This window comes from Schistosoma haematobium, chromosome 3 (genome assembly GCF_000699445.3).
Source record: "Schistosoma haematobium chromosome 3, whole genome shotgun sequence".
Classification (NCBI taxonomy): domain Eukaryota; kingdom Metazoa; phylum Platyhelminthes; class Trematoda; order Strigeidida; family Schistosomatidae; genus Schistosoma; species Schistosoma haematobium.
In genome coordinates, this window is record NC_067198.1 from 45020082 (window position 1) to 45045504 (window position 25423).

A 25423-nucleotide genomic window follows, 5' to 3' on the forward strand; every position below is an offset into this window, starting at 1 on the left:
TAATCTCCACAACCCCTATACTGAGAATATTTTAATGATTAATTGTACTATTACTGATTCAATGTGATATTTCTCATTTGTTATATATACCTTATTACTATATATTCTGTTCGGTGAATCTGTAAACAATCCATGACTAGTTTCCTTCATAGATTAATATTGTTCTATATGAATGAATAAATGAATGGGAAAGCGGCATTTGGATTACTACTGTATATGATTCTATTATGGATTCATTAATTAACTCATTACCTATGGGTATACATATTATTGGCCATTGACTATAGTTAATTAATTATGAACTATTGAGTATAGTAACACAAGTAATTTACTTATGCATAGATTACGATTAATAATTTATGGTTCATTGTGATCGATTGTATCCTTTGAATTAAAAAAAAACAGAATAAATTAGATGTCTTTACTCGTCTTCTTATGAAGGTGATGAGATCCAGGAATAAGTTACTTGAGTCTATCAGTGTCAACAACATAAGCGGACTTATTGGTTCAGTGAATGTGTCATTATCATAAATGAACTTAATAAAACAAATATTTATGTTAATTAGGGTTCAAAAGGGTGAATTCATATCAGTTATACATTGCAAAATAATTGAAAACTAAAGAACATTGGATAGCTGTACGAAACTGTTTTCCATGTAATGAGACATCATATAATCTCTTATGTGAGTAAATGAAATCTACTAACTACTAATCATGACATTTCACAGTAGAACTTTGTTAAGATATCCCTAAGCTGGTTACTAATGTGTGTTCAATCACGTTTAGTTGAAAGACTATGTATCGATTAGTTTATCAACACACGTGTGAATGTTCGTAACAGCACATGTATACGGAATCTGTTGCCTTAAATATCACTAATAATGCTATAGAAACAAACCTTATAGTTTCAGACTATACAAAAGTTACTGAATAAGTTGTGAATTGACGTAAATAATAAAAAAGTAAAGTCAGTTACTACAGAATAAAGTCTACGGTCCTAAATTCCCTGGTACGGCCGAGAGTGGGGAGAGTCCGCTCTCCCTCTCCAAATGCTCTCACATGGCCACGCGTATATAGCCTCTGTCAGGAATGTCCTACTCACTGCCTTCTCGTGGCGGGGATGTTGTTTACGAAATTGAGAGGACGAAAAGTGAACGTCCGGCGCTTTAACCGGGTTGGTAGACATGGAGGGTCCACCAAGGGGAGTTGGAAAACCCTGATTCGAAACCAATGGCGCACATGGGCTCCAGTATCCTGAAGGAACAAATGGCGTATGAACCAATTGTTGGTCACCGACTACCATGAAACTGCATCTCCTGATGTTTCTTCACTGCCTTCTGGATCAGACCTTTAAGTCGAAGGATCCGGGTGTGGCCCCCTGGAGAAACCACCTGCTTCGGTTTGGGCACCCGGGCAGTATCACAGCCCTCACACATATCAAATGAGATTTGTGTGCGCATATGCATTTGGTGCCTCCTTGTACCAATATCTATGGGTTAAAATAAATAAAGAATAAAGTCTACAACCATGTACAATCAGTTATGATGAATTAACAGACTTACATTTTCATTTTCAAGTTTTCTTAATCTCATTTCACGTTCTTCTGCACGTTTCTGATTAACTGATAATCGATTACTGGTTTCTTCGATTGTAGACTGTAGACGAGTTATTTCATCAGCTTGACAACGCTTTACATAAAACAAAAGATTTCCAAACAATATATACATATATATAACTTATTCAGACTTTACATTTATGAATTCATAGTTATTGTACTGAATTAGATAAAATGTAGAAGTATACATACGAATGTTAGAACTGAATCAATCAGTCACGAATTGAAATTAGCGTATATCACGTCGACTGAACTAACATTCAAATGTCGGATAAATGAATAAAGACATCTTGTAAGTACAGAATATAAACAAATCCTTATGACGAACTAAAAGTTAGACATTAACAGCGTTGTATGCCAGCCAGCTCAGTGGTCTAGAGGTTAAGCGCTCGCGCTCGAGACTGATAAGTTCTGAGTTCAAATCTCTTAGGGCGGGATCGTGGATGCGCACTGCTGAGGAGTCCTACAATAAAACGAAACGGCCATCCAGTGGTTCCAGGTTTTCCATGGTGATTAAGCTTCAAATGATTCATGAATTCAACTATTAAATTACCCTTTCTGATAAAAATCAATTGAAGAACCACTGATCGAAACAACTGAGTAACCATTTTATTATCATTTGAAACTCAACTAAAATGTTCACCCATAGATGTTATACATTCACACTGTTATGCATCACCGATTTCATCAAAAATAGATAGACAATCAATACTGTTTAAAAGTTTTCAATTGCTTAAGCGTCGTCTGCTCTGTTTAACCTTCTATCAAAAATGTTTTGATCATACAGTAATTAAGATTAGCAGTAGATTTCTTGATATTAGAAATGTAAATCATTAATAAAATGTTAACTCAATTAAGGGCTTGCTAAGATGCCTTAAGATCATGAATTTTTAAATCTATGATCTATTAGTTGATCAGCAGTACTGTAAAGTTTTATATTAGAAAGAAACAACTGTACAATGCTTCATATTGCTCAATAGTTCTTCACAAGGAAAATCTTTTTGTATAATACAACTGCGAAATAGATATGATTTTTCAAAAAGACAAACGTACAATTTCACTTGTTTGACTCTTTAATTGATGTCCTTTCTCATCTAGTTTCATTTCCAAATGTCCAATACGTGTTACTTGTTCTTGACTAGTAGAACGTAGTCGTGCCAGTTCCTCTGTCTGCAGTGTCATATTGAATGTTAATTACGGAAAATAAATAAAACAATAGTTATTGACAGAAATGATTAAGATCAGAATAGGGTTTGTAGAGATTGTAGTAATTTTAATAGTTGCATTCATTAGTCCATACAAACTAGACCACTATTGAATACCTGGAAGCACCAAATGGCCTTTTCGTTCAAGTATGGGAGTCGGCAGTGCTCATCCACGATCCCGTACACATGACTCAAACTCAAGACCTCCGGTCTCATGAGCGAACGCTTAACCACTAGACCGTTGAGTCGGTCGTCCACTGGTTCCAGGTTTTCACTGATGGTCTCTATTATATCCACTAATGAATTCAATTAATATAAGTGATTAGGTGAATAGATTCCATGTAGGGATACCTTATACTACATGAACTGTCTTATGTCATTTCACACTAATAAATATCGCATAGTATGACTTAGCTACAATGCAAAATCTAATACGTTAGACAATTAGATGATGAAGTTCAAACAATCTTCATTTCAAAATGTAATTTATACTGCAACGTAGTCTGATTATTCTTATTGGACCAATCAGCATAAATCATTAAATCCTTTGCCTCCATATGCTTAGTTGATTTAAAGTATATTCAAGGATTTTTGTATTTTCATTACACTAAAGGAGTAATAAATCATAAACTAAGTGTTGTCTTCTAATGTTTCTGAGGCCTAATGAAACATAGACAACTAAGGATAACAATGATACTTATTATCGATTTATGTGTTGTCAGTGAAGTCAGTCAGTCAGGAACAACATAGAACTTTCGTACGTACGTAAATCAGTTCAAGTTGCCATACCACATTAGCATAGAGAAACAATTGTCAATTCAAATCCCACAGTGGTATAGGTAGTAAAAGTATAAGCAGTAATCGGAAATATTAGGGTTTGAAGACATTACTCAAGGAGTATAATTTAGTGAAATACATTTGGAAAGAGGAAAAAAGAGACAAGGAGGATTCAGGAGATTAGAATTTTGGAGAACACAAAAAGTGGATGCACCTGTGCCATTGTAAACGATTTTGAGCCAATCAATTGTAGCTGTTTAATCTATTCCCTATAATTATCCAATCATTGTCCCAATAAACATTTGTAAGTCACTACCTCTATTATTTAAATATTGAATGATACTAATCAACATATGCTCAATGACATTAAATATAGGAAAATATGGGTTAAAAATGAAACAAACGAAAAGACGATGAATGATGATAGATAAGAGAGGTATATCCTGGAGTTCTAGTGGGAAGTAGTGACCAGTAGAGTTCAACTGGGTTTGTTGTGAGGTAGTAACTCACTGATGACAATGGTGGATGTGTCGCCCAATTTCGTGGATTGGTCGAAGTTAGACATTAACACCGTTGGATGCTGGCCAGCTCAGTCGTCTAGTTGGTTACGCGCCTGGCGCGAGACTGGTAGGTCCTGGGTTCGAATCCCGCGAGATGGGATCATGGATGCGCACTGCTAAGGAGTCCCATACTAGGACGAAAGAGCCGTCCAGTGCTTCCAGGTTTTACATGGTGATCTAGCTTCAATTGAATCATGATCTCAACTGTTGAAATTACTACAATCTCCACAAAACCCATTTTCAGTGATAAGTGTTTATAACTTACATATTGATTTTGTATTTGCTTAATTCGTTCTTCTCTATAAACTGCATCATCACGTAAACTCTTTACCTCTGCTTCAGCAGTTGTCAATTGTTTACGTATATTAGTTAATTCATCTCTTAGCTTAAACTGTATTTAAAATGAACAAAAAAAGAAAGCAGTACGAAAATTTCGATTATATTAATCAAGTGTAAAATTATAATTTTAAACAAATTTAATCAGAATAAAATGAATCTTAGAAAATGTGCAACTATTCTTTTAATAGAATCCTAATATATTACTTAAAACTGACAACTATTTCTAAAGATAAACATGGATAGTGGCTAACAATGAAATCCAGGATGTACGTTTCGTCGCATCTGGGACTCGTCAGCTGGATGTGCCTACATCTCAAAGTTAATGTTCACTCTGGGAATCGAATCCGGTACCGTTCGATTCAAATATCATCGCGTTATTCATTCAGTTACTGAGCCCTGATAGCCACTTCCTTGTGCAATAGATGAAGTTTAAATTTACTTCGTATTGTTTGCCTATATCTTCATATTGTTGTTTTAGGACTGCAATTGATCATTCTCTTATTGGTATATGTGCATATTGTGTGTATTGCCTCGACATTGCCTTAGGTCATAAGCGTTTCGTCATATTTTGGACTCGTCAGCCCCATCCATCTTCATTTATAACGCTTGTGAATTAAGGCAATACCAAGTGTTTTAAAGATAGTCCCAATCATAGAATAAGGTCAGTTGGACAATAATTGAAAAACCAGCATGTATGGAATAGCCAGTATCAGCTTCACACAAAACATTTAACTAAACATTTTAAATGCTTTTTTAAGAAACTACACTAAATGATTAAAAAAACTATTTGCTTCTACATCAAAAAGTTACAGACAGAATTATAGAGTTTCATAGAGAAATCATGAGAGATGGAGTTCAAACATTGTTGAGAGTAGTGGAAATATAATTAATCAGCTTAGATGAACTCCACATTACAGTTTCATATAAAAGAAATTATAAATATATAAAACTCTATATCACGTCAATAATCTAGATGTATTATGCTCTATATAAGAAATGTAGGCTTTGAATGTAATCATCATTGTAAAGTTTATAGATGTGAGAGGCTAAGAGGATTTATTAGTAGGATGAAACTATCATACATAGACTGTTAGATTTTCATAATCTTTAATTAACATCATTACAGAACCATCCAAATAGCTCCTAGTTCTTTAAAATTTGTTCATTTTCTCGGTACTGGAAAATATTTCTTCTTTTCTAAGTCAACTTATATTTACTCAGTAAAACTAATTCATAGTTAGACGATGAATACTTCCAGGTATCTAATTATTGGTAGTTCTTTCATACAACTCTTCTAGGGAAATGAAATCCCTTAAACACCTGTAGCGTTTTGAAATTTATTGTCAGTGTGGTTTGATACTCCTACTATGTTTACCAAGAGATGCTGCTAAAAACATACAAGTTTCATCGATTCTATTCTTCTACAAAAAGAAGTATATTGTGATCAATCACTTGGTCGATAGGATTCGATGTACACTAAGATGGACCTGACATACATGACAGGGATTACCACACAGTGATCAATCAATTGTAAATACATTTCAGTCCTACATTAGGTCAGTTGCGGTCCGGATAGTCCGATGGTAACGTCTCTGACTGTGAAGCTGATGACATGGGATAGAATCCGTCAGGTAGCACCAGTTCCCTCAAGATTACAGGAACACCTTGCTGACAAGTGATATATAGCACGACGATTGGTTAATACGCCATTTGTTCCTTGATGATCGTGAAGCCCATGCACATCATTGGTTTGGAATCAGGGTTTTTCAACTCTATTAGATGGACTCTCCATGTCTATCGAGCCGTAAACAGCATCGCTTGTGAGAGAAGGCAGTGAGTAAGACTTCCTTTTCAGTGGCTGTATGCACGTGGCCATGTGAGAGCATCTCGAGAGTGAGAGAGAGAGAGAGCTGACTCTCACCACTATCGTCCGTACCAGGGCACTTTTTTATGTATTTAAATTATATTAATTTAACACTGAAACAAAGCTATTTATATAAGTATGAATAAATGTAGACTTACAGATTCTTTTTCAGTTGTTTCAATACGGGTTTCACGGTTTTTGATGGTATTTTGTAAATAACCAACATGATGTTTCAAATCATCAAGATCAGTATTTAGTCTTTTTATTTCTTCAATATGTGATTTTGCCTAAATTAATAAATTAATTAATTACAGAATATTTTATAATCTAATGACAGGTATGGAATGACTAACTAATATCAAGTATTATCAGAAGGGGTTTTGTGGAGATTATAGAAATCTCACTAGTTGAAATCATGAGTCAATTGAAGTTAAACCTGGAAGCACTTGATGGCCGTTTCGTTCTATTTTGGGACTCCTCGTCAGTGCTCATCCAAGATCCCGACCCGCGGGATTCAAACTCAGGGTTTATCGGTCCCGCGCGCGAACGCTTAACCAATAGACCACTGAGCTGGCCGGCATCCAACGGCGTTAATGTCTAACTTCGACCGATCCACCAAATTGAGCGACACATCCACCATTGTCTTCAGTGAGTTACTATCCCACAACAGACCTGGTTGAACTCCACTGATCACTACTTCTCACTAAAAATCCAGGATATACCCCCGGAAGTCAGCCACTAGTGAGCATATGTTGATTACTATCAAAAGGGGTTTTTTGGATATCATAGTAATTTTAATAGTTGAGATCATGAGTCAATTGAATCTAGACCACCATGGAAAACTTGGATGCACTGGACGGCCGTTTCGTCCTACTGTGGAACTGCTTAGTAGTGCTCATTCACTCATGATCTCAACTAATAAAATTACTACAATATCCACAAAACCCCTTCTGGTATTTATTTTTGTTATTTTATTAACATTTCAATATATGAAATACTTTTTACTTGGAAGTTGTGCTAGACAAAAATGTTAGTGTGAAATCTATTATAACTTATGGCCTTGTCTATTAATACGTGACAAAATCGTTGCCGTGTGAAACTAATTACACATCAACCAGCACTAGCAACCTTACACCAACTCTGATTCCTTATTAGTCCTCCGTATAGTAACTTCTCGTCTAGTCCAATTTAACCCGTTCAATCCACAACACAAATATCAGTTTCCGTTTTGTGAATCGTATATCTTAGAGTTATGTAGTTTATATGCAAACAAACCAAATATCATCGCACAATTAAATTAAAAATAACAATTATACAAGATCAATCGGAAAGTGGCTGTGATTGTGGGATAATGTAATTGATAAACTAGAAATACGTTAGTCACGGTAAATCATATTGCACTAGCCAATAGATCAAATGAATGCTTATGATAAAAGGTATATATATATAATCTAGTTCAGTCAGTCAGTCAGTCAGCCACAACGTAGGACCAGGCACATATATGCATTGGTCCAAGTTGCCATACCTCATTAACACAACAAGATGGACACCGGATTCATAAAAGTAGTTAATTCAGAGGTGGTAATATATAAAAGAAAGATTGTACATAAGGACATAGTATAGGAAGAAAGAATTAGTTCGTAGAAAGACATGAAGCGATTTTAATCTCTTAGTTTAAAAGAAGATAGAGAGTGTATACACCGACGCCATTGTGATCGATTCTGAGCCATGTCACCAACAGTCTCTAACCATTGGTTACGATAACCACGCGGACCCCAACCAAGTAGTCTGCATCTACCAATATGGCTCAGACTAGAAGTTAGTGGCACTTATATAATCTAGTTACTTAATAATGATCCTATAGGAATATATATAATAATAGTCCATAAATAATTCCTATCAGTTACCATTCCTTTATTCATCGTTCGAATATAACAAAATCAATTAGAAGCAAATTGTGCTAATCTTATGACATTTGAATACATCAATCACATCTAAATACGGAACATGAAAAACATCAATGTACAGTGTTGGATAGTGGTCTTGAAACATTATGATCAATTATTCGTTGTATTCAGATATTATCAACCAATAAAATCAACAGAATAGGTAATGTGTGTTAATTGCATCTGTTACTCAAAGCTTGATTCAGTATTATTGTGTTATTTTATGATTGGAAATTTCAAAACATATGAACTGTAAATGCATTACCTCACAAATGCTCATTCGGCAAACATTTAAAACAAGAAAGTACATTATAGCTATGTCATTCTATTATGAAAGGGGCCTTTCATAGAGGGCTCAAATTCAAGACCTTTAAGCAAATCTAGGAAAGTTTTGCATTTAGATCACCAAGTCAACATTCAACGATTAATATTATTTTCTTTTTTAACTCAAACGAATGAAACAATACACAGATGATAGAGTTTAACTTCATACTGTGATTTAGAGAATTACTACTTTATTTGTAACAAACAAAGATTAATAATATCATGGACGGTCGTTCGAATCTCGCGGCGGGCGAGACCGTGGATGCGCATTGCTGAGGAGTCTCACAATAGGATGAAACAGCCGTCCAGTGCTTTCAGGTCTTCCATGGTGGTCCAGATTCAACTGACTCATGATCTTGAGATTACTTTAATATCCGCGAAACCCTTCCTATATACAATATCACTTAGAAACTGTAAGTTCAATAGTGAGTTTCTTATAGTTAGCATTAGTAGGAATAAGATAATGTGTAAAACTATTTGAATAGTGAATCTAACATTTTTGTCCTTGTATTACTAATTGTTTATATATGAATAACATATGTGTAAAGTATGATTGATCAATGGAACCTAACAACATGAAATGACTACCAATACATCAACTTTCTATGACTTTGTCAGATTATGTTATGTTAATTCAATAATCATAACTTTATGTTTATCAATAAACGATATTACGATTGTTAACTTATTTTTATTATTCTCCAGTTAGTGTTTGGTATGTCTCATACTAAGACGAGATGGCCATCAAGTGCTTCCAGGTTTTTCATGGTGGTCTAACTTCGAATGACTCATGAATTCAACTATTGAAATTACTAGAATATCCACAAAAACCTCTTCTGTTATTTATATCTCTCTTTTTCCATGTTTGACAGATTGCATTAATAGTTTGTTTTGTATACTAATGAAATGAACGAATACTCAGATGTAGACAACTAATTTATTGTCTAATGTAAAATTACCGAGTTCTTTTATAAAATGTGAAAACTATACATTAGATATTTCATCTGCACATCTTCGATAGATTGTCCTTTACATCCTTCATGATTCCTAGAATTCTCAATTTCTTTATTTTCCTTGTTCTGCTTTATTTAGTTCAATCTTCTCAACCTTCTTTCGACGGGCATTCCCATTCTTATTGGTGTAACATACTACTTATATCTGTCGACATAAGTAGCATACACCATACTAACAGTGTGAATTTATATTTTAGAAACAGATAAATATAATCAAGCCAAATAGCGTATTTATTCTAACTTTGGCTAAGCTAATACTCTGTGCTCGACAGTTTAGGGAATAGTTCATAATTGCATCTGTAGGATGTTATAATATGAGCACATAAGTTCTAGTGAGAAGCCGTGACCAGTGAAGCTAATCCATGTCAGGTAGAGACAGATATCAACCTCAGTACAATGGAAGATAATCACACAATTTTGTGGATTCGTTTAGGTAAGACATCAATGCCACTGGATGAAGGCACAGTGGTATAGAGGTTAAGCGTTCGCACGTGGAACCGAAGGTTCTGGTTTCGAATCCCAAGGGTAGGATCGTGTATGCGCACTACTGAGGAGTCGTATGCTAGAATGAAACGGTCATCCAGTTCTTACAAGTTTCCAATGGTTGTCTAATATTGATCAATTCATGATCTCAATCAAAAATGAAATAGTAATATTGAACTTACACAATCTTGTTCGAGTTGTTTAAGTTTTTCAGATTTTTCACTTAATTGACTCAAAACTGATTCATATTTTTTTTGTAAAGCATCTTTTTCTGAAATAAGTTTTTCCTTTATTAAAAAGAAAAGAAAAGAAAGTATGTTAAATGCTTTTAATTTATGTTAGGGAAATCTTTAAATAAGTAACTAACTAAATTCACTTTGTGTTGTTTACTTGTAACTTCCCATCGTTGTTTAGGACTGTAGTTGATAAGTCTCTTGTTGGCATATGTACATCCTGTGAGGATTGTCTCGATATTACCTTAAGTCGTGAGCTTTCTTAAATTATCACCCTATACTTACAGATAAAATGTGAATCTGTTTTGGTTGGAAAAAAAAGAGAATGATTCGTGTAATTTTGAAGAAAACAGATTAAACAATCAAAGAAAGGGACAAATCGGTCGATGGTCGAATACTATCAGCAACAATCTACTGTAGGAGAGAACAAACTAGATTCCGGTGGAGGAAAGAATCAGGAAGTGGGTAGAACAAAAATTGAGGAAAGCACTGAACTGCGTCACAAAGCAAGTCCTCACATCGAATCCTCAAGGCCAAAGGAAAAGTGGAAGATAAAAGAACACATTACGCCGAGAAATGGAGACAAATGTGAAAAGAAGAATGAACAACAATTGGGTCGAATTAGAATGGAAGTCTGAGGACAGAGTGTGTTAAAAAATGCTGGTCAGTGGCCTATGCTCCTTTAGGAGTAACAGGTGTAAGTAAGTAAGTAACTCATTGGAATGTCACAAATATCTCATCCAGTCAGTCAGTCAGTCAGGAACAACGTTGAACCTTGTACACATATACACCGATTCGAGTTGGTATACCACATTAGCACGGTGATACAATTGTCTATTGAAATCACATAGTAGTAGACGTAGTAAAAGTATGAGCAGTAATTGAAAACATTAGGGTTTGAAGATGTTATTCAAGGAGTATACTCCAACGAAATAAAGAAATCAGTATGTTTTAAAGAAATAAACGTAATAGCATCCCAGTGAAATGGCAAAGTGATCTGTAAACAGTTAAATTATGAGATGGTGGAGAAGATTTTTAGCTCAAGTAAATGGTTTAGATTGAGTTTTGTTCTTCCAGCTGAATAGTTTTATTATTTATTGTCAGTACAAACATCTGGTAGACTTCCACCAGAAGTTTATACTGACAACATTGTTCAGAAGAACAATGAAAGATTCATGACAATAGCATTAAGTTGGAAGAACAAAACTCCACAGTTAGTTTATTAATGAATAGTCACTGAAAAGAATATATAGTCTAATATTAATTCATATCAGATAACATTGTTATATCCACTTCAGTAGAAAATCGAATAAAAGATGCATTCCATAAAACAATCAGATGAAATCTGTTAACATAAAAGAATGATGTTCAATGAGTGGATTGTGCAGATAATACAAATTAATTTGAGGAACTGGCGAAACTATAATTTATGGACGAACAAATCACGTATAAGATAACAGGTCGCGGATTTTGGTGCGAATTCCATTCATCCATTTAGCTAAATACAATTTTGGTATTATAGCTGTTGTTAGTTAGTGATGAAAACGCTTAATCTAATTCCTAACCCTAACTATCAACTGTAAATCATAATTCCTCCCTTATTTGGTCCTAATTTTTAGGTGAACACTCTCAAGGTCATTTTAGCATCACTCAAAGATCACCGAGAAACTTTCAAACTCTTAAGATAATGAGAAATAAACTGATCATAGTAGTGTACATGTGTATTCATGCCTAAATACTTCAAGTTGAATATTTTATACTATTAATATATGAAATGAAGTTACTTTCTTTCTTAAAAATGGTTTACAACAAATTAATATTACAAACATATTCTTACTTTTTCAGCTTCCAATGTATGTAGCTGATGAATTTTCTCTGTAAGATCAGATTTTGTTTCATTAAACTTTTCATTCAAATCATCACGTTCTCGTTTGATTAATTCCATTTGACTGTTTAAACTAGCAACCTTTATATTAAATGATAGAAAAACAAAGGAAAGGATATTGACTAATTAATCAATTAGTATCAGAAGGGGTTTTGTGGAGATTGTAGTAATTTCAATAGTTGAGATCATGAATCAATTGAAGCTAGACCACCATGGAAAACCTAGAAGCGCTGGACGGCCGTTTCGTCTTATTGTGGGACTCCTCGGCACTGTGCATCCACGACCCCACCTCGCGGGATTCGAACCTAGAACCTATCTGTTGTAAAAACTGGAAGTTTGTCTAGTTATCTCCTTAATCGTTCTAACGGTTAACCTATTTAATGAGTTACCTAAAGGTTTTTAGCTCAATCTTTGTTAAGAGAGTGATGTATACCATCGGAGTTCAATACTAGGGAACATCAGGTGCCCATTGCTTTCTAGGTTTCAATGGTGATCTAACTGAGACTAATCAATCTATAATGAATGGAACTTAAATACTTCAGAACTACTAGATTTAAAAGAACTTATAACAATAAAGAGTGGATTATTTACCGATTTACATATTCACGTAGATAAAGCTTGATTTAGTATCTGACTAATGAAATTGCTTATGTATTAGGTGAAAAGTTACAAAGTAGAATATAAGTTTCCTTTAGTAGTAAGCTGATTTGTTATGATTCCCTTAATTTACTTCAATTAAGAATAGAAAAATTCCTGATCTATAATCATAGATATACACTGTTACAATACCCCAAGCTTTGATTATAACTTTCTAGTAAGTCTTAGACTTCAGTAGCTTTTAGTTGGTGAACCAAATATTGATTATAATCTGCCTTCATTTCACTTTAATGAATTGAAATGAATATCTATGGGTTACTTTGTGATCATTAGTTTCATCTTTGATTATTTATCTTTTAAATGATGTCTGACTTACATTTACACTCAATTAACTGAATAACATGTAATCTAGATAATAAACCAAATTTCCTAAAATATATGTTCGCATGCTTAAGACAATGTGATTGTCAAATTCATATGGTATTGTTTATTTGAATCTACTGAGAGTATTGCCTCAGTAGCTAAGTGGATAACGCGATATTTTTTGAAGCGAATAGTACTGAGTTCGAGTGAACATGAACTCTGAGATGCAGGTACATCCAGCTGACGAGTCCGAAATAGGACGAAACGTGCTTCCTGGATTTTATTACTAGTCACTATCCATATTTGCTTAGAATGTGATTGTCAGTTTTAAAATTTACATAACTGCCAGTTGAAGATCGGTTCTGTAAGTACAACTCTCTGTTCGTTCATTTCATAAACACTTTAGAATAATTTTATAACACATTTTAATTTACTTACCAGGTATATGACAGAAAATAGTATATTATTGTTATACTAATCAGTTTAGTTGGCATTATCAACATTACATTGTTATTTCTCTATGCTAATTTATTCCAGTCAGCACATAAATTCACAAACTGTCAGTTTGAGCCATGCTCGTGAATACAGACTAACTAATTGCTATCAGTGACTTGTGACTTTTGGGTGTCATGGATCATGATCAATTACAGTAGCTCAAATGTATTTACTCCATATCATCCTCTCGATCTTGAATTACAGTATTCTTCCATACACACATATTTACCTTGTCCTTTTACCTATATTTTCGATTCTCATCCTTTCAAAGTAACATTGTAAACTATGATATTTCGATTATTTTTACTACACCTCTCACTAATTTTATCTCCTTGTGCCAATGTGGTAGGGCAACTTGGGATCACTTAAATCTATACCATGCTCTTCGTTGATGTTGACTAACTAGCTGAGTATATTATGACTGAAGCTACTTACTATTAGGTACTTCAAGATCGAAGCTATATTTTACTATTGAGTCTTAAAAAAATTTAAGCCTAGGAATAGAACTTTTGTTGGTTGCTTTAAACTAGATAATAGTGTTTTTTTCCTTAATTTTTGGTACTCCATCATTGAGATCATGAACTGATCAGTGGTAATCTAACATTGATTATTTCATGATCTCAATGAAACTCAACAACCTGCAAAATCCTATACTAGTAAATATTGAATCAAATTAGAGATCAATACATGTACAAGTAAACAAAACTAAGTACCTCCACTTCACGTTCAGCTTTAGCGGAAGCAAGTTCTCGTCTCAAAGTAGCCATTTCTGTAAAGTCTGTTGTATGTAATCCCTGAAAGTATAAGTGATAAATATATATCATTATAAAAAAATCAAAAATTGAACATTCGTACTACTGATAACAAAATTAAATTGCTATGTTGTACAATCAAGCAATATGCATAGACGACCCCAAGCAACTAATACGCAGGAAGGACATCATTAGCTAGTGATCAATCAATTATAAATACATCTCAGTCCGGCAGGAGGTCAGTCGCATCTCGGATAACCCGGTGGTAACGTTTCTGACTGTGAAGCTGGTGACACGAGATAGAATCCGTCAGGGAGCATCAGTTCACTCAAGATTATAGGTACACCTTGCTGACGAGTGCAAAGTAGCACGAAAACTAGGTCTATGGTTTTCTGTTGACTACCTCCAACCCCCATCTTATACTAAACATTCTACTTGTTAGTTAAAACTCTGGTAATTATTTATAATTGTATGGAACTTGTCAGCTTAAGACGTTAATAAAAAAATGGCTTTACAATAAAAGATAATAGTTATTGTGTTGTAGTTTCCATCTCAAATTCTTCATTACTTCTTCAATCAACCTGTACAATTCGAAAACATATTATCTTCTTTCTAAAATCTTATTAATTGATTGCATGATTTGCCCTTTTGCAATTCCTTACAACAATATGGAGTTCAACCGTATCGGATGCGAAGCAGTTGCTCACCGAAGACAATGAAAGATGGTCTGGCAATATCATGGAATGGTTGGTGTTGGATGTTGGCTCGATGGTCCAGAGATCAAGTGTTTACACGTGAGACTGAAGGTCCTGAGTTCGGATCCCGCGTGTGGTATTATGAATGCTCACTGCTGAGGAGTCCCATACTAGAAAAGGACGGTCATCCAGTGCTTCGAAGTTTTCAATAGTGATCTAACATTGATCGGCTCATGGTCTCAATCAAAATATCATTTTTCATGTCATGATAATCATAATGATAATGATAATTTACATCTGGGGATTTTCTTCAACTCAAAATTATTATTATTATTATTAACAAAATAAAAAACTTACAACTGATGATTTCAGTCTATCGTAAGCACCAACAGTTGATGTTCCACCACGTGAACGTTCATCTAATTCCATTTGTAATTGATTAAACTTTACACTTAATTCTTGATTTGTTTTACGTAATATTGCTAATTCTTTTGATAATTGATTACTTGATGGTGATCTTGTGCCTAAATCATGTATTCCAGTAGCTGAATTCAACTATTTAATTAATAAATATAATAGAAATTAAATTAGTTTCAATGAATGAATGTATGTAGACACTGTAATATTGAATGTTAATTGATCATCAAAACTTATTAATTATAGACTTGTATCATTCTACCTCCGATGTATGATAAACATTGATAAAAGTTAGAATAGTCACTATCGATTCTATATCAAGTTCCATATGAATAACTATAAAGTTTCTTATTACAAGTTCTCATATAATGATTGGGATTCATTGAGTAATGGATATAAAGTCAAGGGGTCATAGTGGAAATTGATAATTTTGTTTTGATTCTAACGAGTTGGGTTGGGCTAAAGGAGAAGTTGCTATACAGAGGACCAATAAGGACTCAAAAGTTGGTGCAAGGCTGATAGTGCTTGTTGACGTGTAATTGGTTTAGCACAGCGATAAGATTATGGAGGTCGGTATTCTGATTAGCTATTTTATCACATGATAATTAGCAGGGCCATAGGGCATAACAGTGAGGTTAAAACTTCCTTATGTCCTGAAAACAAATAGCTACCTAGATTCTTGTTTATTCATTCATATATCAAGATCATGTATTTTGATATTCAGCATAAAATCTCTTTCCATGAATATCTTAAAAGAAAATAGTTCATATAATCAAACAAATATTCGAAACTAGCAAGCTACCCACCCTAACTTCTAGTCTTAGTCAGGTCGGTAGATGCAGACTACTTTGACTGGGGTCCGCGTGACTGTAATAACTAATGGTTGAATATTCTATGTAACATGGCTCAGAAGCGATCAAAATGGCGTAGGTGTATACACTTTCTATCTTCACTTAAATTATGAGATTAAAATCGTTTCATATCTTTCGTTCTGTACTACATCCTTACACAAAATCTTTCTTTTATATATTACGACCATTGACTTAACCACTCCTATGAATCCGGTGTTCATCTTGTTGTGCTAATGAGGTATGGCAACTTGAACCGATGCATATATGTGCCTAGTCCTACGTTGTAACTAACTGACCAATCCAGGAAATCAAAAAAATCTCCTTGATTCGACTATATATCTATATGCTAATGAGTTTTTCTCAAACTAGAGAAAAGCATCTAATTTAAAACATGCATAATAATTAACTTACATGAGCAGTTTCAAGTATATTTAATCTAGCCGATTTTGTATCTAATTCACGTTGTGTTGCTTTTAAACGTATTTCAAGTTCAGAATTTTGAAATCTTAATCGAGTTAATTCTTGCAAATGTTGTTGAAGCTAAAATGAATAAAAACATCAATTTGTAATGATCAAATTAAATTCTCAGTTTATGGGTTGTGGAGATTGTTAAGTTTTTGTGTGAGATCATGAACCGATTGATGTTAGACCACCATAGAAAACTGATGAGGAGTCCCACAATGGGACGAAACGGCCGTCCAGTGCTTCCAGGTTTTCAATGGTGGTCTAACATCAATCGGTTCATGATCTCAATCAAATTAAATTCGTCTATTCAATATCAAATTGCTTTGGTTCAAAGCAATTAGTCTGTTTGATAAATTTCAATAGTGTAATAATGAAGAAGACGAAGATTATCAAAACTATGTGATGATATATATTAGAGCACTTTTTAAGAAAACCAACTTGGATAGGTCAATACGTTAGTTATTATAGTTGTTGCCCTGTGTAATACAAACGGGGTTTGATTGGGTGACTATTCAACAGGCTTGATCGTATTTACACAAATGACGCCATTGATGATGATGATGATGTTAAGTTGCTAAATAAAACAACAATGGAAAATGGCTATCCCCTTAAATTCATAAATAGATGGAAAGTTCATAGTACAGTGAGACCTACTATAGCTTTGGCGGAAAAAAGCCTGTCTACATCACCTTACCATTTAGAGATGATTTAAATAACCTTTTATTGAAGCAAAGGCTTAAATCAGTTATTAACAAAATATATTGTGCAGCAATGATCATTATCAAGGTAACAACAAGGTTCATGCTTCATCGAAAACGTAAAAGATGAGAAAACGGTTGCATCACATCCCACTGTTTTTACCAATTTTAATGTGTGTGTGTGTGGTCATACATACATATAGAGAAGTAATAGTGATCTCAAAATTAAGATATGTGAATATGTACCTGATTTGTTGCGGAACCAAATAGAATCAAATGACCCAATAAGAGTAGAGGATAAACATCCATCATCCTCGGTTGCCAAACACAATTGAAATAGGTGATAAGATTGATCAGAATTCAGCTTTTGTGGTGTTACATAAAAATGCAAAAGGGTTTATTGAAGCCTTAGCCATACGAAAATTCAAACACCTTTTGCGTATTCAAAAACAGTTTGTTCTCACCTTAAACCTACCCTGGTAATATTGGCTTACTATCCAGAGTGATTAGCTTTCAAATTTTGTTCACATTATTATTATTATTACTCTTATTACTATTATCCTTGTATCCTCTTACCCTCCATTTCTAGTCTAGTTGACCTATTATTTTTGTATATAAATGTTCTTAACAAGTATATGTGTGATCTGATTGTTTGAAATGTATTGCGCTAATATATCACATAGTCTTGATAATCTTCGTCTTCTTATTACACTATCGAAGCACCATATATATACTACTTACCATGTTTTCTTTTTCCTGTAACATTCTCGACAACATAATAACATCTGGGCTAGACATCAATTGACCAGGTACTGATGCTCTACCACCAACTGTACCTACACCAGCACTAGATGAAGTATTTCCAATGAATTGAAATGCACTTCCTGCTAAATGTGGAGATAATGATCCACCACTACCTGTATGATATGGCGCCAAATAACCTGATCTTCCTGTACCAGATGTTGCACCGATATTTTCTAAACCACCAGACATTCCTGACCAAGTTCCATGAAGTGATATATTCGGGAAGAGAGGAATGGTAGATAACTATTTAAGAAGAAATAATTAACAGGACATTAATGAGAAGTAATTTTCAAGCTATAAGCATTATGTTACATTGATATTATTCATTCATTTATCGTGTATAGAATATTCGGCAAAACAGGGTAGTACAGAATGGCTCACACACAGTGGAACAATATAAATATGTAAATTTCAAAGGAGCAAAGGATGTGTAATCAGCAAATTAATGAACACTACGGACTATTTAATAAAAAGTACAGCAAAAGTACATTATACCGTTCAAGCAGAACATGAGTAAAACAAGAACTCTCAGTGTTTTGCACAAAACTCAATAAGTCGATACCAATTATGATTCAGTCCATAAAGAGCTTTGTAGAAGTGTTAGTATGACATAAAACACAAGATTACGTTTCAACTCAGTATTATTATTGTTCAGTAAAAAAATTCATTGAATTAATTCAGTCGCTATGTTGTTCGAAGTAATATACAGCGCATATTTCGTACCATTTCTGTGTAATATCTAATTTTGTATTAATTTTAATGGTTGAGATCATGGGTCAATTGAAGCTAGACCATCATGGAAAACCTGGAAGCACTGAACGGCAGTGCGCATCTGTGATCCCGCCTCGCGAGATTCCAACCCAGGACCTACAAGTCTCGTGCGCGAACGCTTAACCAATAGACCACAGAGCTGGTCGGTATCAAATGATGTTAATGTCTAATTTCAACTAATCCACCAAATTGAGCGACACATCCACCGTTGTCATCAGTGAGTTACTATCTCACAACATACCCAGTTGAACTCTACCTGTCACTACTTCCCACTAGAACTCCAGGATATACCTCTCTTATCTATCATCATTTATTGTCTTTTCGTTTGTCTCGCTTTTAACCCATATTTTTCCATATTTAATGTCAGTCATCATAACTATAACAAAAATGCATTTTCAAATTGATTAGGATTGATAAGAACAAAGTATTTGTATAATCATTAAATGAACATGATTTCGTACGAAAAAGATTATGAGTATGAAAGTCTAAAGAAACTGCATAGATACTTTAAAATCTGATATATAATTAAGTTCTGCAAGTTATATGGCAATATATCCATACTTGATTAACTACTTAGTTATGACCAATATCATGTGTATCAAGTTCTTCTTAATACTTGTCTAATTCTATTTGATCTAGTTACAATGTGACCAATAGTCTAAGTGACTCAACATCACATCTACTATATTGGGATGTATGGTGTAGTGTACCAAATAACACAAAGCCTAAATTCAAGGGTTTTTTCCTACTACCTCCAACCATAACTTTACGTAGCAATATATTCCTGTTGTTTTTAATTAGTTAATTAATTTCAAGGTTGCACAAACTTCACTGTACGGTATACTTTCACTAAAGATACACTTCACTTAGAAAACACATCGAAGATAGATTCACTGATGATCAAAAACATTTTCTTAAATTTATAACCAAATAGATAGAAAAAAGACAGTGGTACTGTCACTCAAGTCTATTGTGAGGCATGTGTGGTAATATCTCGAGTTGATGGAGAAGATTTGTAGCTCAGGTGGATGATTTTGATGGATTTTTGTTCTCTCAGCTGGATGGTTTGGTCGTGGAGCTTTCATTGTTCTTCTGAACGACATCATCAGCACAAATTTCAGATAGAAGTGAAGTGTTCGAATTTCTCCGTATGCGTTTCACAGCTTGTTCTGTACACCTCAATGTTGATTGATTCTTATTTACCTTAAATTTGTCATTGTTTACTTCTTTGTTTTGGTTGTGTCTCCTATTGGTTTGATTTTTGTTCCTGTATTTGTGCATGATTGACCTGAGTGCCAGGCTTCTAAAAATTCTCTGGTGTTTTTGGAATTTCTTCTGTCTAAGATTTCTACGTTTTTCCAATCGAATGAGTGTCCGCAGTTGTCCACGTGCATTGATATAAGTGAGGAGATATCATGGCGTTTGACTGCTAATTAGCAGTCAAACCATTCAGCTCAGAGAACAAAAATCCATCAAAAAAAATATCTCGAGTTATTGAGAGGAGGGTCTCATGATTATCAAAATCCTTGATACAGAAAAAATGTAGAACACCGCTATTATTAAGAACACTTGTCAACCAATAACATGTATAGACTACATAAATATATATGTCATCAAAAATGAATAATACAATTGAAAATAAGACATACTGCAGCACGATCTTGATCAGTTAAAGTATGCTCACGTCCTTGTGTCAGTTTAATCATAGCTGCTACACGTAAATTGGCTTCATGATTTGAACGTCGCAATTTTTCCAATTCTGGTAAATAATTCTGGAACTAAATTATTGATTAAGAACAAAGATTTACTGTAAGATACATAATAACTAAATATAAAGTTTCTATTTCAGTGAATATTTATTTCTAAAGGACTTTGATGAACTACATGACAAGGGGTCTGAAGCCAGAGTAATTTGTAAATACCAAATGTAACTGATCAGTCTCTTATTGTCATACAAGTGTATACTGTGCTTATTGCCTCAATATTGCCTTAATTTTACAAGCATTATCAGTAAAGATGGATAGTGGCTAGAAGTGGAATCTAGGACGCGCGTTTCGTCCTATTTAGGACTCGTCAGTTGAATGCACTTGTATACCGGATTTGATGTTCACTCTGGAACTCGAACCCGATACCGTTACTAATCATATCAAACTGATCATGTCTGTAAACTGACATGAATTCTGGAGTTACTGTTTTCAGAATATATTGTAGTGCCTAGTCCTATGTCGAGCGGACATAGCTTATTCTAGCTTCCGGACAAGCCAGTTTATCTATTTCTTTTAAGCTACATTCTGACCTTAGTAATTATTCACTTATCAACCCTGACTGTTTTTATATAAGCGTATATTTGTGCACTTCTTAACTCACTCATCACATATCTGTAACTTATTTTTGTGTGACGATAAATATTGATTAACGCTTGGTTAAATCGAGTTGGTTTACATGCCTTCTCCACTGCTCGTCATTTCGTTTCGTTTTGCTCTCTCTTCTTTGCTACCTTAGCTACGTCTCTCTGATTATCTGTTCCGATAAACGATTATACAAAATGTACGTTTATTCTCATATTTGACTTATTTAATTCCGTTATTCACTAACACGATTTAAGTCGATAATTTTATACGAGGATTAACGATATGTATATTTCAATAACATTTATACGATGCCATTGGAGTCAGACCCTTGATGATCACTTCGACAACATCGTCCGATTTAATTTACGTCAAAATGAAGGGCTCCACTAACATATATATATGGACATGTGTCTTATCCCCTATAGTATTCGCATGAATGTTTGAGATCTTGTAAATTACCATTATCATTAACATCATTGTGCTTCATTTCTTAATTCTACATTCTTTGAATATGTTAAGAAACTATTTTGTGTGAGCTTTTTTTATCTTATGAGTAGCTAGGTCGAATTTCGGCAACGACGAATCTCACGTAGGGCAACTGTTCCAGGACGATAACAATGAGGTTTCTTAACACTACCAGTCGCTAGTGAAGCCATACGTGCCGCCCTGGTAGCTAACTGGTTTCTTGTTTCCTTTTTATCAGTACTCTTACAGGAAGTCTGCTTCGTACGTGCCATGACTGTGAATAACAAGTCTTTGAACAACTTTTTCAGAAGCAAGTTGTTAATGATTAATATTGGTTTCATTAGACAATATCAGAAGTTATCTTGAAAGTTGAAAATTCTTACGTTTTACCATATGACTATGACATTTGAAGAGATCACTAACGGATTTAAGTTTCAATGGAAGCATAAATATTGGAATATAGTTTTATCTATTAAATGATGAATTGTATTTTCTAGATTTTATTGATAAAATGCCCCCAAATGCCGTGGTACGGCCGAGAGTGATGAGAGTCAGTTTTCCCTCTCGAAATGCTCTCAAGTGGCCAAGTGCATACAACCACTACCAGGGAAGTCCTGCTAATCGCCTTCTTGCGGCATTACTGTTACTTACGAAGTCGAGAGGACGAAAAGCGAATGTCCATCGCTTTAACCGGCTCGGTGGACACTGAGAGTCCGTCTAAGGGAGCTGGGAAACCCTGATTCCAAACCAATGATTCACATGGGTTCCAGTATCCTGAAGGAATAAATGGCATATGAACCAATGATTGGTTACCGGCTATCATAGGACTTAATCTCCTGATGTTGCTTCACTGAATTGTGGATTAGGCCTTCAGGTCAAAGGCTCCAGATGTGGTCCCCTAAAAAAACACCTGGGTAGTATCACAGCGCACATACAAATGAAGTGACTTGTGTGGCGCATATGTATTCGGTGCCCCTTCGTACCAATGTTAATGTGTTTAAATATATGATATATATACCTTCATATTCTCTAAAATATTCACCATTTTTACATTTTGATAATTTAGAAATATTTGTTGACAGGATCAACAAAGATTGATCATAATCAATCCGTTTTTATTTAAGAGAAGATAGGAAAAAAAGAAATGAAAATCATGCTACTTCTATCCAATATTCCGAATCATGATAATTAGCCAAAATTTAAAAAAATAGTCTCAATCTATCAAAAGTCAGTGACTTCATTGATTGGTAAAAAGAAACCTAGCTATCGTCCGGTCTGTTTCTATTCCAGTTCCCATTACGTGGTAATTTAAATAGATGAAGTTAATATGCAATAGAAGTTCTAGACACATCAGTTCGAAATGTTAACAATAGGAAGTGAGAATAAGATTGTTTACAAATGAGAATGAATCATAATGTTTAAACATTCCAGTTACATGATTAAATTCATTACAGAAGTTAACCAAATAACTTACACATTCTTGTTCTAAAGTTTTAAGTTGATTTTCACGATCAGTTAATTCTTCTTGTGCTGAAGCTAACTGAGCTGAGAGATTATTTCTTTCACGTTGAAAATGTTCAAGATTACTTCGTAATTCACGTACCTACAATTAGACGCATTAATAAATGAAAGGGAAAAGTACTTTTTTTTACTTGATATATGTCCTCTAACAAGATTAAGCTCAATCTAGGTTTCGTAACATGACTGTCGATTTAAAAGATGTGTTTAACTGGAACCTGCCAAGACAGTTATGTAACTCTCTCTCTCTCTCTCGTATTTTCAATTTTTAACATGACTCTCATCAATTTTTATTGTTTTGCAGTTTTTAGAGCATTAATGTTCAAATTGTCTGTAGTCGATGACATCGACAGACTTCAGCTAGAAAACCACTGAAAATCAAGATGGATTGAACAGCTGTCTTACCCTAACACTAAACTTCTCTTCCATTAACTCCCGCAACATGGATCATACTCAGGATCATTAGATTTCTTAGCAAGCGGGTTACTCTTTTAAACTATTGAGTTAGCATATAATTATTCACATTTCCAACATCAGGTAGGTTGCGATATTTCAAAGGCATCATTAGTCAACACTAGTGATGCAAAATATAAGCTTTATGAAATTAAAGCTCACTAGTTACAACTCATTATTATAACTCTGGATAAATAACTGCTACTACTTAATGTAATTTGTAAATATGATTGGCGGTTGGAAATAGTTATTACGATACCCTATATAACTTAGACTTCTTGCTAGTTGAATCTTATCAACAAGGTATAGCTTCCATCTTGAGGAAACTGATGCTCCCTGTGGGACTCGAACACAAATCGTTTAGCTTCACAACCTGAGACGTTATCATAGTGCTATTTGAGCAGTGTAGTTGAAAGTAACAAACTGTACAATCTTCAGACCCCTTATTTACTAATTTCATCAGGACTCTTTTTTTACTTAGTTGGCTTGTAACTTCAAAATGAATTTTCGTCATGAACCCATGTTCATATCCAAATGACACTCTTCATGTTCTCTTCCCTTCTCTAGTCTGATTACCAAACATATGGTCTGTCGAATAAACCTACTTGCAAAAATACATTACTACCTAGTTTGTATTTGACTTCTGAATTTTTTGAATGGAACACAATATAACTATACCCCGAGGATTAACCTAAGGATAAAAGTGAAGTCAGCTCAGGTCAATTAAAAACGGGGTCTGAAGCATAAAAAACTTATAAGTTCGTCACAATATCTGAAGTTATTCGACTAATAGTCGACATGTATTGTAACAGAGACTGTGAACTAAAACTAACCAACTGTTCAGGGTTTCGTGTATTTTGATGAATCCGCAGTTAGTTCCACTTTATGGAAAAGTGTCTCATCATAGCATTATTATTACTATTACTATTATTAGTAGTCAGGAAACTGTAGAACTAAGAAAAATCAATATACCTGTTGCTCTAAATGTCTTGTTTCATCATCACGACCGGAAGCGTAAATTTCACGTTCCGCTGTTAAACGTACACTTTCGCGCAAAGCTTGTTCTAATTCACGAATTCTTCCATCTTTCTCTGTTATAATACCCTACAAATGAAAAATAATAATGAAGCAAAACTAACATTGTGCTGATTATTTATCTTTTTTATTCGCAATTATTATGAATCAAATAAAATGCAGAATTGTCAAGAACGAAATTGTCAGTATGGAGTTGTGGGAATTGTTAAGTTTTTGATTGAGATCATGAATCACTTGGTGTTAAACCACCAGTAAAATCCTGAAAGCACTGAACGGCCGTATCGTTCTAGTATGGAACTCCTCAGCAATGCGCATCCATGATCCATTTTGTGGGATTCGAACTCAGGGCCTTTAGTCTCGCGCGCGAACGCTTAACCTACTGGAACATTGAGCCGACATCTAACGGTGTTAATGACTAACTTTCATCGATCCACGAATGGCTGCGCAAA

At 34.3% G+C, this 25423-nt stretch overlaps 1 protein-coding gene across 1 annotated transcript in view; it reads right to left on the reverse strand.

The window, feature by feature from the left end:
• The window catches only part of MS3_00000154 (uncharacterized protein), a 109153-nt gene that overhangs the window by 40620 nt on the left and 43110 nt on the right, over window positions 1-25423 (reverse strand). Inside the window, exons 11-23 of the mRNA XM_051208037.1 lie at window positions 24912-25043; window positions 23443-23571; window positions 20802-20930; window positions 18319-18624; window positions 16826-16954; window positions 15504-15701; window positions 14413-14493; window positions 12197-12325; window positions 10309-10413; window positions 6519-6647; window positions 4423-4548; window positions 2669-2785; window positions 1563-1688 (exon numbers count right to left, since the gene is read on the reverse strand). Coding sequence (XP_051069978.1) covers window positions 1563-1688; window positions 2669-2785; window positions 4423-4548; window positions 6519-6647; window positions 10309-10413; window positions 12197-12325; window positions 14413-14493; window positions 15504-15701; window positions 16826-16954; window positions 18319-18624; window positions 20802-20930; window positions 23443-23571; window positions 24912-25043 — 1836 coding nt within the window. The remainder of the gene's footprint in view (window positions 1-1562; window positions 1689-2668; window positions 2786-4422; window positions 4549-6518; window positions 6648-10308; window positions 10414-12196; window positions 12326-14412; window positions 14494-15503; window positions 15702-16825; window positions 16955-18318; window positions 18625-20801; window positions 20931-23442; window positions 23572-24911; window positions 25044-25423) is intronic.